Source organism: Grammomys surdaster, unplaced genomic scaffold, assembly GCF_004785775.1.
Source record: "Grammomys surdaster isolate TR1022 unplaced genomic scaffold, NIH_TR_1.0 63, whole genome shotgun sequence".
Taxonomy (NCBI): domain Eukaryota; kingdom Metazoa; phylum Chordata; class Mammalia; order Rodentia; family Muridae; genus Grammomys; species Grammomys surdaster.
In genome coordinates, this window is record NW_021604565.1 from 11,424,939 (window position 1) to 11,440,270 (window position 15,332).

At 42.4% G+C, this 15,332-nt stretch overlaps 1 protein-coding gene and 2 pseudogenes across 3 annotated transcripts in view; 2 read left to right on the forward strand and 1 right to left on the reverse strand.

Annotated features, from left to right (window-relative positions):
* Nucleotides 1-15,332, forward strand: part of Matn2 (matrilin 2) — a 120,932-nt gene that overhangs the window by 37,491 nt on the left and 68,109 nt on the right. For all 3 annotated transcript variants that reach the window (XM_028765747.1, XM_028765754.1, XM_028765763.1), the window contains exon 3: nt 6,312-6,434. In XM_028765747.1, the coding sequence (XP_028621580.1) occupies nt 6,312-6,434 (123 nt within the window). The remainder of the gene's footprint in view (nt 1-6,311; nt 6,435-15,332) is intronic.
* LOC114619799 lies at nt 5,038-5,487 on the forward strand (annotated as a pseudogene).
* LOC114620591 lies at nt 12,063-12,464 on the reverse strand (annotated as a pseudogene).

The following is a 15,332-nucleotide window of genomic DNA, read 5'->3' on the forward strand; positions in this document are numbered from 1 at the left end:
AGAGAGAGAGAGAGAGAGAGAGAGAGAGAGAGAGAGAGAGAGAGAGAACATGAGCGAGTACTCATACACAGAGGCAAAATAAAAAGATAAATGTTTTAAAGAGGCTGAAGTAGGAGGATCTAGAGTTTAAAGTTAGCCTAGGCTATATAGGAAGTCCCTGGTGCTAATCTGAACTACAAAAGAGAAACTTATCTCAAAAGTGTGTGTATGTGTGCCCAAGTGTGTGTACATGCTCTCTGGGGATCCTAGCATATGTAAAATCGTTTTATTCCCACAATAAACATGAGAAATCAGTACTCTCAAAACTCAGGAAAAAATTAAAGCTTAACGTTTTCATTGTCTTGCCCAGTCAGCTCTAGGTGAAAGAGGGAAGGGCAGCCAGATGCTCTGGCTCCAAAACTACAGCTAAACCATGATGTGCTGCTCAGATGGGAGGAAGAGGAGCAGCTCTCTGGTCGGGGCTGTGTAGGGAGCCCCATGCTCCAAGCACAGAATGATGATAGTTTAAAGTCTGTTTTATTTTAAAATCTATATCTACATTTCTATCTATCTATCTATCTATCTATCTATCTATCTATCTATCTATCAGCTATCTGCCAGTCCTGGCCCTTTAACTGGTTTCACCCTGCCCCCCCACTAAGGGCTCATGACTCACAGTTTGAAAGTGATGATGAAGGGTGAAGGGCTAGCATGGGGAGGGCAGCCACTGTGTGTGTTTGCAGGGACAGGATACTGAAGGGAGAGCCTGGCAGGCAGGACTGAAAAGTGAGGTGGACCTATGAGAGCAGCAGGCTACATCCAGATGTACTCAGGGAAGGAGCCACTGTCATGCAAATGACATTGGTCATTCTGGATCCAGACTGCCCTGAGTAAGAAAGAATACTGGATTTGGCTCTAGCTAGCTGTATGACCATGAACCTGGCACAGTAGCAGTTTTATGCCTGTGGTTAGTGACTTCCCAGGACAGCCACAGCATCGGGAAAACATGAGGTCATAATCTCAGGCCACCCTGGAGCCCACCAAAAAGACCAGAGTCCTGTGAATCAAGGTCCTGTGTGCAAGCTGACCAAACTCCACACGTCCTGCCGTCCGCTTTTTTTGTTGCCCAGGAGCAGAAAGCACTGACTCTCGAGGTTGAAAACTGCAAGTCTTACGGTTAAAGTCTGTCCTCTGAAATCTGGTGACTCGGTGAAGCTTGGCTAGGGCTGCATTTACTTAACCCTTTCGTGTCTGTTTTATCAGCCTAGATGGCATTTCAGAGCCCAGGGCAAAGCTGTTCCTAGCCTAACAGCCCTTTCCCACTTAGGCACAGCTTAAGGCCCAAATAGTGTTCTAAAGGCACACCCTGCATCTGGGCAAAGTCTACATTGATTTCACCCCTTTGAGGCTCTATTGTGAAACAGGGAGGCAAACCTATAGAGATGCTGGCTTATATATTCAATGATTGTTCCTGACGAGACCCTCAGTCAGCTATACAGAGCAGAATGCTCATTTGATTATTCACACATTCTTTAAAAACAGATTTCACAAGCAAACTGGGTGTGGTGGTGCACACCTATAGTCCCAGCATGCAGGAGGCTGAAGCAGGATGATGATGAATTCTAGGCCAGTCCAGGCTACATAGCAAAACTCTTTTACAAATCAATCCCCACCTCAAAAAAATTAGCTACTTATTCTTCTTGGCTTTCCTCCCTACCTCTCTCCTCTCTCCCTCCTTCCTTCCCTCCCTCTCTCCCTCAGTCAATCTCTTTCTTTCTTTCTTTCTTTCTTTCTTTCTTTCTTTCTTTCTTTCTTTCTTTCTCTCTTTCTTTCTTTTATATAGAAGTTAATTATATAGTCCTGGCTTGTTAGTCACAGATCTGCCTGCCTCTACCTTCTAAATGCTGAGATTAAAGGTACACACACACACACACACACACACACACACACACACACACACTCTTCCCTTAGGCCAGCTTGGGTTAAATGAGGCATTGTCTTAAAAATAAAAAATTCAACCAGGAGTGGGCCAATGAGAGGGATATAAAGTAAATAATAAATAAATGAATAAATAAATAAATAAATAACAACAACAATTCCAATTCTAGACACCACAAAATTTAAAATAATAAATTCTATAATTTTTAAAAATCCAGTTATACTGATTTAGGCTAGTGGTTTATTATTTCTTCTGTAAAATCCTTGGAGGAGCTTAAACATGATACTTTCTGAGGAATGGCACTAATCGGCTCACACAGTTCTTCAGCTCAGTGGGGGAAGCAGAATGCTGCAACCTTCTTCTTTAACAGCACAGCGAAGATGAGCAGGCACGAGACCAGATGTGTGCAGAGACACTCTCAGCTATAGGACTCAACAGACAGACAGTTCTTATTCTGTTCTGTAAAAATGTTTGAGATTCTTTTGGTTGAAAGTGATGGAAACTCAACTTGACTTGGGCCCAGTGGTTAGTTACACTGGAGCCAATCTTGGAGAAATAACTGTGTGTCTTCTGGGAAACATATTTGAGTGTGCTCATTCCATCTGTCTAAAGGTGAAAGATTAGAAACCATCCCCATGCCGACCAACAGGGAAATGTCTAAGGAGGCTGAGAAATGGCCTCTGGACCAATGGATGAACCCATCAGTAGACTTCATCCAGGGCCAGCTAATTTAATTCAATCAAAAAAGTTAATTAAGTTAGAGCTCACATTCGAGATTAAATCTCAGATAGAATTGTTTTCCACTGTTCACCGAGATTTTGCTCCATTGAAGTCACTGTAAACTCTGAATTAAAGGGTATGGAATCGTTTCTTTTATCCAAAATCCAGGCAGGATTGGTTGCTATGAGCCTCGGGGTCACCTGACATTTTTGTAGCTGGTCAATATATAATCTATTCAGAGACAACAAATTTAATATGAATTGTTGACTCACTAACCTTGAGCTCATGGCCATTAAAGACCTTAAATCATTCTAGGTTGGAATATATTTTAATATATTTAGTTTCCTAAAAAGGCTTTATCATAGCTTTTTGTACTTAGTGGGTCATTTCAAACAGGAAAGCTACCTACAAAACCCGCAAAAATGTAAAAAAGCACAGTGCTGCCTGGACTGTGAAAGCAACAATTTGCTATTATATGAAATAATAGGAACTAAAGGAAGCAATGCTGCCTTGTTCAACCCACCCAAGGGCAGCAAAAGCAGGAGATACACTGGTGTTATCTCTCAGTAACTCAGTGAAGCCTGGGGAAGTGCTGAGGTTACAAGAACACTTCAGTGGCCAGGCAAATCCACGAATATGCAGTCTGTCAGAATGAGGTTCATTTTAATATCTTTGAAATTAGAGCACATTTTGGATGCTGTGAAGTACAGTGCTTGAGTCAGTACAGACAGAATTTGTGATTAATGTTGAATGAAAATCCAAGTGGATGGATGGATGGATGGATGGATAGACAGACAGACAGATTGATAGTAGGGTATAGGAAGAGATGATATTCCCAAATGTAAAATAAATGATACTATGATGGAGAGGTGGCCCAGTAGTTAGAGCACTGGTTGTTTTTCCAGACAAACTTGGTTCAATTCCCAGCACTCCAGGGCACTACCCAGTCATCTGTAACTCCAGTTCCAGAGGGTTGTATGCCCTCTTCTGACCTCCTCAGGCACCAGGTATGCATGTGATGATGAACAGGACATACATGCAGGCAAAACACATAGAATAAAATCAAAAAGAAAAATCAAACAACATGATACTGTTCCTTGGCTATGAAATGGTTAATAGGTGTTAAGCGTTTTTGATCACCGTTGTGGCCACTTTATCAGGTTAGTTCAGTGAAGTCTCATAAGGCCCTGATGAGGTTGGTGTAATGTTTAGCTTCGTTTAATACAAAGATATTAAAATGTCTCAGGGTCATGAAAAGGTCAACTATTTCATCTTGTAGTAAAAATGGTTGGATTAAAACTACAACTTCCTTTATGTGATTTATATCCAACAGGAGCTAAAACACGGTTATGAGCTCAGAACAATATGGTCTAAATTGTGCTGTTATAAAATAAAAGCTTCATTCCCCTATCTCATATATTGCTGTCTTTGAGTTTCTATTGCTGTGATAAAACACCATGACCAAAAGCAGCTTACAACTCTCAGGTCAAGAATCATCACGAGGGATGTCAAGGCTGGAACCTGGAGGCAGGGAGGAAGCAGAGGCCGTGGAGCAGCGCTGCTTACTGGCTTGTCCCTCATGGCTTTCCTTTCTTTCCTCTCTCTCTCTCTCTCTCTCTCTTCTTTCTTTCCTCTCCTTTTGCCTCTCTCCCTCTCTCCTTCCCTCCCTTGCTCTTTTCTTCCTTTTTCCCTCTTTCTTTCCTTCCTTTCTTTCTTTATTGTTATTTCAAAACAAGATTTCACTATATAGATCTGGCTGTCCTGGAACTTACGATGTAGACCAGGCTGGCCTCAAACTTCCAGAGATCCACCTGCTTCTGCCTCCCAAATGCTGGCGTTAAAGATGAGAGCCGCCACCCCTGGCACAGGTTGCTTTCTTATGCCACCCAGGGCCACCAGCCAAGGAATAGCACAATCCATAGAGATGGGCCCTCGTGTCAATCAGCAATAAGAAAATACTCCACAGGCCAAACTGGTGGGGGCATTTTTTTCAGTTAAGGTTTCCTCTTCCCAAGTAACTTTAACTTGTATTTACAATTGGCCACAACATTCCTTACTAAAATGCAGAGAGGTGTATATGCCTAAGTAGTCCATCAGTAGTTGAGTTTCCCTACCTACTGGCTAAACACAGGGTTGCTCTTAAATTTCTCCTTTATTGTATAAGCTTCAGAAAACGATTTTCTCATTTGGACATCTTTTGCTTATGAGAATACTTACATAATGTGTTCTGTTAACACTGGTGGCTGTTAATTTTAAATGTGTTCAAGTTGTACTAGATTAAAGTCATAAATTGAGATGTTAAAAAAACAAGAATTGCAAGGCAGGTTCTGTGCCGCAGCAGTGGTGGAGGGGGCAGGCTGGTAGCACGAGGGTGGGTTGGAGGGAGGAGCCCAGCAGACATGCAGACAGCACACACAGGATTAAGCCACACTGCAGATAGCACCACCGATGGTCCTATTGGCCTCTGCTGTCCTGGTAATGCCGGCATAATGGCAGTTATTCCCAGTGGAGCTCACCCTGTTCCAAGAGCACTGGAAGCCTCCCGAAATTCCAGCAAAAGCACCATGCCTTTAACCCAAAGGCCTGGGATCCAACATCATAGATTTGCCCTCTTCGTGCCTTTCCCGACCTCTTTGGAGGCAGAACTCGCCTGTGGGTCCCTAGCTCCTGATGTTGAACCACACCAAGGACTGGTAGGGAAGGAACTTAAAGTGAGTGGCAGCATACTGGAGGTACACTGGATCGCAGAAGATTCTCGTCTACTCAGAATTTCCATCATGAACTTTCTTGACCAGCTTTCCATAGTGGTGAACACCATACATCTCTTTGGGCCTCCGGTTTCCTTTTAAGCCTGGCTGGGTACCCAGGTCTGACCTTATCTCCGTCTCAGTTTTCCCTAAGGAAAAGATTCCAGAAATAATAGCTGCTACATAAATGTGGGAGCCTAATTTTTTTATCCTGATTTGATCCTCAGGCACTTAGGGACCATTAGAGGCCATTTGGTCTAGTGCTTCAATGTTTGTTGCTAAAGAAAATAAAGCTATGCTGTTAATATGAAAACAAAACAAAACAAGAATTGCAAGAGCTCTATACAGACTTATGTAAGAACCTATGTGTCTGAAGCTGAGACACTTTCAAAAACTAAATGCAGCAATATTTAAAATTGAGACACAAAAATCATGGCAGTATAAAACATTTGAATACAGTGTTATTCCAAATTTTTGTATACTTTATGCAGATTCAAAAGTACATTGTTCTTAGGATTTATGAGTGTGGGAGGCTGTTGGATTCTAACGCCTTCACTTAACCAGTAGCTCTCCTCCCAACTCCACTTCTGCCTCCTTAAGGCTCCATCTTACTAAAGACATTCTGAATCAGAAACTTCTCTCATCTTCTCTGCCTGTCAAATGGTGTTAAACTGAACCTGAAATTTGTGAATTTGTGGGTCAAAAACCGTACAGAATCAGCAGTCTCATATAGTTCACCCTAACACTGTTCCTCTTTCCTTTATTTATCTGTCAACTTTAGACAGAGAACCTCCCTGCTGAAAGGAACTTCAGATTGTTTCTCTTTGGTCTCAGCCCTCTTCTTCACATGCTCACAATACACACTTGCTGGATAGACAGAGGCTGAGGGAGGTGTCACTGCTCACCTTCTTTGTCTTCCTTTGCAGCTGTCCACATGTGCAGCGTCTCAGAACACAACTGTGCCCACTTCTGCATCAACACGCCTGGCTCGTACATCTGCAAGTGCAAGCAAGGGTACATTCTCAACACGGATCAGAAGACTTGCAGAAGTAAGGCCGCTTTAATGATGTTTCAGTGTTGTTTGTGCCTTAGCTAGGTGTCTTATTCACCCATAGTCCCTCACCCAACCTACTTGCCACTTCCTCAGAGCTGGAAACAGCTTTTGTATTTTCTGATGTCCCCTCCCCCCACCTATAACAGTGCCTAAGTCAGGCACATAGTAGGTCCCTCTCATCTCTACCGCTTCTTGGTGGGAGCTTTTCCATCCTGGCTTTATTACCTGGGCCCTAAGGAGCTGTTTCTCTCTTTTTATCTTCTTCCCAAAGCATGCACTGAGGATTGGTTACTGACCTCAGCAGTGACTCATTGGGCACACCCCATTCTAGAGGTATGCAGGGATCTGGCTGCTTTAGTGCTAGACATTTTATTGTTCTCCTAATTTTTTTTTTAAAAAGGGACAAACAGATATAAAGCATTAGAACTTATAGTATTCTTCTCTGCCCTGGCTTCCAAAACTAGACAATACACTGATATTTAAGCCAGCAGGAGGTACCTCAGCCTTTCTGGAATTAATCATATAGCATGTGTATACCCCTCTTCTTCCTCCTTCTCCTTGTCCTCCTTCTCCTCTCCCTTCTCCTCCTACCCCCCCTTCTCCTCCTCCTCCCCCTTCTCCTCCTCCTCCCCTTGCTCCTCCTCCTTTTCTGGAAGTGGTAGCTATAACCACTGTTTTAACCACATACAACCCAACCGAGCACACAAGGCCTGGGAAGACTGGCTGCAAGGAAGCAAAGAGAACTCGGCTGAGCCTGACATGTAGTTCATGGCAATGCAAAATTATTACAGTACCACACGGCAAGCAATTAAGCAGTAATGGATAGCAGTTTGCACGAATGGCTGTAATTAGCACTGCATTTAGAGAGCCAAACCAGTTTCCACTTTTCTTCTCACTTCTCAGTGTCAGCACTGAGCGGTTGATGGAAGGACCTCTGTCCTTCCTTTCCAGTTGGCTGTCTGTTCTGGGGCTCCTCTGTGACCCCAGGACCCTAGCTGAATCATCTTCATCTTTCACTGGAACCTTTGACACTCCCTCAGGTTCCCCAGGAGAAGTCGGTCACAGAAACACTCATGGGTTTAATAGAATTTACTGAAGAGCCAGGGAGCCTGGGATGGGTCATCTAGAATCATCTCACACGTCTCTTGGTCGCCCTGTCCTCTTCAGGTGTGTTCAACCATCATGCCCACCCCCTTTCTGCCCTTTCTTCTTTGAGGCACACAAAATATTCTCTGTGTCTCATGCCCCATGATTGGCTAGGGTCTGGGAAGCTGCCAGTGCCCATTTTCTATGGGCTGGCTTCCATGCCAACAAATTCTGACACCAACAAATAAATAAATAAATAAATAAATAAATAAAACTAAAGAGCTTTTCTTCCTTCAGTTTCACAAGCAGCCTTTGTCAGTCCTGCCTAGCCCAGTGTAGGCCTGGTGTCCTCAGACTCCTCTCAGCCTGAGGGAAGTGCCCAGGCTTACAGAAAAAAGGGAGGAGCCAAGCAGAGCTCTGCCTAGGGCTATGATCAAAGATGGCGTCAAAGAGCTCAAAGCAAAAGCTACCTGAGCTCTAAACAGGCCACTAGGTGTGGGAGTAGGGAAGTCCACTAAAGGAAGGACAGGAGCCCAGGGTAGAGGCTCTTAAATTCAAGAGTGACAAATGAATCAAAGAGCAACTCCCAGAGTCCTCAGAGACTCCCACTCAACAACCCAGGGTCTCCCTTTGTTTGTTCTTTTTCACAAAAGACTTTGTTTATTTTACTTTATGTGTATGGATATTTTACCTGCGCGAATGTCTGTTCACTGCATGTCCCATGTACCTGTGGAGGCCAGAAGAGGACATCAGATCCTCTGGAACTGAATTGATGGTTGTGCGCTGACACGTTGCTTCTAGGAACCAAACTTGGGTCTGCTGCAAGAGCAACAAGTGCTCTTAATGCTGAACCATCTCTCTAGCCTCCACCACCTCCTCCTCCTGTTCTCTCTCCTCCTCCCATTCCTCCTCCTCCCCAACCACCACCTCCTCCTCCTGTTCTCTCTCCTCCTCCCATTCCTCCTTCTCCCCAACCACCACCTCCTCCTCCTGTTCTCTCTCCTCCTCACAATCCTCCTTCTCCCTAAAACATACTGTTAATTTGTAAGTACAGATATGTTTGAGTCATAGAAGTCAAAGGTTTTATTTCACTGTGATCTGGTGTTACAGGTGGTTGTAAGCCACCCGATAAAGGTGCTGAGAATCCAAAACCTCAGGTTTTTGGCAAGAGCAATACATGTTCTTAGCTTCTAAATCATCTCTCCAGTCCCTTTTCTTTTTTGACACATGGTTTCACTGTGTGAGCCTTTGTCCTCCTGAGTTTGGGGATTACAGGTTTAGAGTTTCAGAGAGCTTCTGTCCGATTGTTGCTGCCCTTTGAGGTCCTATAACCTTGGGCAGTGAGGATTAGGGAAAGTGTCTAGCCTTAGGTAAGTAGGGGGAGGCACTGAAGTGTGGCTGAGCCTTGTTTTCTGCCCAGGCCTAGTTACCCTGAGGCCATTACCGTAACTTTCAGCACCAGAGGTAAAGGTGTATGCTTCTTAGAAGCAAATCATGTACTAGCTCAACTGCATTTCTGAAATGGGGCTTGTGACACAAGCAGGGCCATTGCAGTCCTTAGGCTTCAATTTGGATCCCAACATTATCATCTTCTGGTGTGGCTGCCTCAGTCAGACCTGCTTGTTTAAACTCCTTGACCCTCAGTTTCCTCACTTACTAAAAGGGAACTATGGTCACAAGTTAGAACTTACCTGGCTGATTGAACCATGACAGCCCGTGTGCTGGGTTTCTGGATGATGAAGGCTGTACAAAGGCAAAGCTGAGCCCAACAGACCTCTGTCTACATGCTGCCTCCCTGCTGACACTGGTACAACGTGCCTGGGGTGAAATGAGACACAGCTATTCGCCATTTTTTATTATCCTGTTCTGACTGTAGCTGGATAATCTCCCAGTTGAAAAGGAATGTAGATTATACCTCTTTCCCTGAAGCACCTGCTTGTTTGGTCTGGTCACAAGTGTTTGGACATAGAAATACACTAGGTCATATGCAGAAACTTAGAAATCAATGAGTGGAAAATCAATGCTTAGAAGTTTTGTTGTTGTTGTTGTTTTATTTTAGTTTGGAGCTTGCTTTCTTACATGGGAGAAAACCAAATAAGTACTGTAATAGCAATAGACAGCTGATGCAGCCCTTAACCAACTCAGTGCTCAGGACGTGAGGTCAGCCTAACTCCAGACACTCTTCAAGTGTTTGATGTGTGCCAGCAGCTTCCTGAGAACTTTACGTTTGTTGCCTTGAGTGATTGTCCCAATGAGATCTTAAGTAGATCTCATCACAGTCATTCTGCAGATAAGGAAAACAAAGGACAAAACATTAGACAATTTAGGAAATGTGGCCAAACCCCAATCAAAATGGTCTTGTAGCCAGCTCTTTGCCACAGCATACTACATGTTTCTTGAGAGACCCTAGAGGGTTACATACAGAGATTCCCCAAGCCCAAGTTTGACATGGTCCATGACCTGCTGATTGTGGGAGGCTTGGGACTAATTCATTGACTAATATCCCACTGACTATTAATTTTCCATGCCATTGGCTGTGCTACTGTCAGTACACAAAATGTGGGAGGGACCCTGAGTCACTGCCTTCTCACACAAACCTACATTATGAAGTGTACTTTCCTCACTGCTTTCTATTTATACTCTGCCTTTGTGGAGAGAGGGGACAGGCATAGGTGATTCAGAGATTCGCAGAGTGTTGTGGACATCTGTCTCATCTAGCTCTCTTCCCCATGGAATCACAGAACTCCATCCCCTGAGGTGTCCAGATGGGAAATGGTTCTAGAGAAGCTGATTATGTACTGCAAAGCACCCGGATCCTAGACATCCTGGGTTATCAAGTGAGCTAAAGTCTTATTCTCTGTCATTTCTACCTCTGATCCTGTTTGTATCCTCTGAAGTCATATTCCAGACAGATAAATACCCTGTCAGGTATGGAAGACATTCCTACCTGCTCCACCCATGGCCGCTAATGTCTCTTTTTCAGGGGATATAAAAACTCATTTTAAGTGACCTGGCTTGGGGCATCTTCAGTGTCTGAGTAACCCTCAGCTTAGGGAACACCAATTCCATTCAGTTCCCTTCCATTCAGAACTAGATCAAATGCATTAGAGCTCACCTTCTGAGTTCCACTCATGGAATGTACTAGAAGTCTACATTACTGATTCTTTCTGCCTTTCTTTTTTTTTTTCCTGAAACAGCTTTTTATTAAACAGCAAAGCAGAACTTGAACACAATTTTAAATATTTGTAACAAGGTCACAAAAGGGTTGTAAAATGTCTGCAATGTGAAGATTACACATCCATACAGCTAACATCACTCATCAAGGCTTACATTAATACACAGATGATTCCACAAGTCACAGCCCAGTCTACGAGGCACCAGCTGCATTAGTGGATCTTTCCTATTGTAAGACTTTACTCTATTTCTGATATTAGCTCCTTATCAAACGGAAGCTACAAATGAAACTTTTAAAATTTGTTAAAAGAATGACTAAAATTCTGCAAACTAAGTTGAGTTTACAGAAATTCTAGGAAAACAACTGAGATAAGATACTAAGGTTAATAATTATCACATATACAAAACTCTCTTATATTCATGATTCTGATACTAATATGCTCTCAATTAATTTTGTAAAAGTTCATCTCCTGGGTACAAACAAACCTTGAGACCAAACTCTTAACTGGTCTCTCTTAATCCACTTACATTAGGACTCAGTCCACTTTCATTCATGTCCCAAAAGTGCAGCTGTGGGCCAGAGGTAACCCACATCTGGAGGGAAACACTGGGAGGGTATTTCTGTTTATCCAGTTTTCCTTCCTAATTCTATCTTTCCTCAACTTTTTTCCTCATACACATGTAACCAGCATTCCGATCTTTTCAACACCAAGTAGACTATTTTATGCAATAGGGAGTTTTTAGCTTCTCAGTATGACAGTTTACATTTCAAAGAAAACCCTTTATTTTTTATAGCTTCAACTATTTTCAATTGATTAAAGAGAAACCAGCAATCCTATCTTATTACTAAATATCACAAATGGCAAGCCTTAGCTAAGAAAGTATCTTATTTTGGTTAAGTGTCAACAATTACAGTTCAGGTTACTCTTGCGGGAGATGAGAACTGACGTTACTGTCAGGAGGGAGATGGGAAGAAGAGGCAGATGGAGGAGAGGCACAAGACAGTACAGGAGCTGTGCATTCAGTACATGGTTTTGGTCACTTTTTCACAACATGGTTATTTTCTTGTATATTTTAATAGTTAGGCTTATGATAAAAGACAGTGCTAAACATATATATATAAGCAAATTGGCAAAACATTCATCTTCAAGATTCATAAATATCTGTAATTCTAATATAAACTCTCTACCTGTGCACATTTTCATAGACTAACGTAGACACATCAGGTTAACTCAGAGACGCCCCTGTTAAGCATTAGTATTACCTAGATCTGACATTCTCTTTATAAATACTCAGGGAAGCAAACAAGCCTTAAGGGGGAAGGAAAAAGCAGCAATCCATAGAAGAGAGGGAGGCGAACCCTTTACTTCCTTTTGCTTTTTGTGTCAGTTGTTTGAAAAACGCTAGAAGCAGACATGAGGTTTTCTATATACTGTCCAAGAACTTGATTTTCAGATTTTAGCTTCAGATTTTCTTCCTTAACTGCATCTACTCTTGCAGAAAGATCTTCAAGTGTGTGTTGGAGTTCCAACACCTGATTAATAAGTCGAGTCTTTTCTTCCAGTTCCATCTGATTTTCAGCATCAACTGCGTCCATGTCAGCATTCATCATCTTGGGTAACAGACTTTTAGCTCTTGAACGCAAACTCTTTAATGAATAGTCTTGCGTCTGAGGCACCGGGAAGAAGCGGGATGGGTAGGACGCCTCAGGCCACGGCTCTCGGACTCTCTTTCTGCCTTTCAAAGAGCTTTCCCTACCCAGCATTATCATATGAGATATTTACTGTAAAAGTGTTTTTATTTGCCTGAAGTAATTGTTGTCTTGGAGGCCTACTACTGAGTAACTTCACCCTTTCTACTTCTTTCTGAACTCTGGCTGGTGGTTCAACTCAGCAGTTATGGCTCAAACGCCTCTCTAAGCTGACTGACTCAATCTGACTTCTCTTGACTTCTCACTGAATTGCTCTGCTTGGCCTCAAACTAACTCTGGCAATCTGTTCTAATCTTCTGGCTTCTTTTTATTCTCTGGCTTTATCTTCCCCAACTCCACTCCACTGCACTCACTGCACTGACTCTCAACTGACTGACTCTCTCTCCACTGCTCTTAAGTAGCCTCCTTTTCCTGTCTGTCCTCATGAGAGTTGAGTGTTTCCTATCTCTGACTTATTCTGTCAAATCTTTCTCTGATTCATCATTTTGTCTGCCCCTCAATTAAATGTTACTTTCAAACATGGTTGTTCCCTTCTACAAATTAACTTCACCTACATTGTTTGGGATTAAAGGTGTCCACCAAGGGGATGCCTATATTTCAGGCAGAAGGATCAAAAGTGTGTGGTGTATTTGCATTCTATGTGGATCATACAGATCTAGAAAGTCTTTGGATGTGATCAGAACTCATATTGCTAGATTAAAATTCATCTACAATTTATAGAAGTGCTAGAATAATCCTAGAGCAGTAAACATTTGAAAGCGTATGTGTGGAAAACCTTGTGTGTTTCTACATACCCACATATGCTCACCATCTCTGTTTCAATTATTTTTCCACTAGCAAGACTTCTCCTTCCTCTTCCTCTTCCTCCTCCTCCTCTTCTTCCTCTTCTTCTTCCTCCTTCTTCTTCCTCTTCCTCTCTCTCTCTCCCTCTCTCCCTCTCTTTCCCCCCCCCACTCTCTCTCTCATGTTTTTGGAGACAAGGTCTTTCTGTGTAATATTCCCTGGCTATCCTAGGACTCACTCTGTAGCCCAGGCTGGCTTCAAAGATATGTTAATCTCCCCACTCTCTGCCTCCCAAATTCTGGGATTACATATGTGTGCCACCACACCTGACTTATTTTTTTTATTTTAAATTATGTTATTATTTTACATGTATGTGTGTTTTGACCGAGTGTATATCTGTATACCACATCTCTCAGTGCCCATGGAAGCCAGAAGAGAACATTGGATTCCCTGGAACTGGAGTTACAGATAGTCGTGAGCTACTATATGGGTGCTGAGAATCTAACCTGGATCTTCTAAAAGAGCAGTGTTCTTAACCCCTGAGCCATCTCTCCATCCACTCCTTACCCCCAACTCCCAACTTTTAAAGACAAACCTTCCCTCCCTTTTGGATCATCTATTTTATGTAAAAGGCAATGAAAAGGTAACATTCATAAAACTTCATTTGACTGAAAAATATAAACTTTGCATATGGATATGTTTTAGTTTCCTATCTCAGGACATTATCCCCAGGCTACAGAAATGACTCAATACCTTTATGCTAAAGTATGAAGAAAGCATGGTCCAGAAAAACAAAAAAAAGAACAATAGGAAGGAAGCCTGTAATCATCACCGGTTGTGGTTTAGATGTAAAAGCTCTCTCTTTTGTGGGAGTTTGTGGTGTACAGATGCATCTTCATGTATGTTCGGAGTGTATAGGTATGTGTAGGCCCAAGCTCTCCACCTTGATTTTTGAGACAGGTCCTCCTCTGAGCCTGAAACTCATTGATTAGTTAGACCGGCTGGCCAGTGAGTCCTCAGGATCTGCAGGTCTCCACCTCCAGCCCTGGAATTGCAGTTGCTTCCCCAATGCCTGGCTTTGTATCTGGATTCTGGGCATCTGAACTGAGGCCTCATGCTTCTGCAGCAAACATCCACTGAGTCATCTCCTCAGCCCAAGATGCAAAAATTCTTAACAAAATTTTAGCAACTAGAATCCAACCATATCATATATAAAAAAAGAAAAATATAAAGAGAAAGCATGGTTTATCCCACTAATGCAAGTTTGGTTTAACATTCATATGTAATCAGTGTAATTTATTGTATTAGTACACTAGTAAAGAAAAATAAATGATCATAGTAGATGCAGAGAAAGCATTAATAATATAAAAAGTCATTCCTAAGAAAACTCTTCAGCAAGTAAGAATAAAGGGAAAATGCTTGTTCCAATAAACAGTAACTCTCAGAAAAATCGACAGTTAACATTACACTCCCGGATAAGAAGCTACATCCTCCTGTAAGAGGAGGAATAGAGGAATATAAAGAAGACACTTACTTTTATCGACATGGCATTGAGGGTCAAATTGGTGTATAAGGAAAGAAAAAGAATTTAGAAGCCACAAGGATTAGAAGGGAAACAACAATGCCACCTTTGTTAGGTTCTGTGATTCCCTGTGTAGAAACACTAATTGAGTCTTCCTTCCAAAAGCTACTAAACTAATCATGTCATAGTTCTATAAAGTCCCTATAACACTACGACAGCCAGAAAAACTGAGAAGGGACTGTTTCAACTCTTAGGTTACACATCCTTGTTAATACTTTGAAATCACATGTATTTCTAAAAAAGTAATGAGGGTTCTGATGGGAATTACTTTGAATCTATAGATAATCTTTGAGAGAATTAACATCTTAGCCATACTGAATGTTCTAACCCGTGATAAATATATTCTGCCATATTCTTTAGTTTATCTCAGAAACCTTTTATACTTTTTAGTGTAAAAATAACACTCTTAGGGTGGTGGTGGCATACATCTTTAATCCCAGTACTCTGGAGGCAGAGGCAGAGGCAGAGGCAGAGGCAGAGGCAGAGGCAGAGGCAGAGGCAGAGGCAGAGGCAGAGGCAGAGGCAGAGGCAGAGGCAGAGGCAGAGGCAGAGGCAGA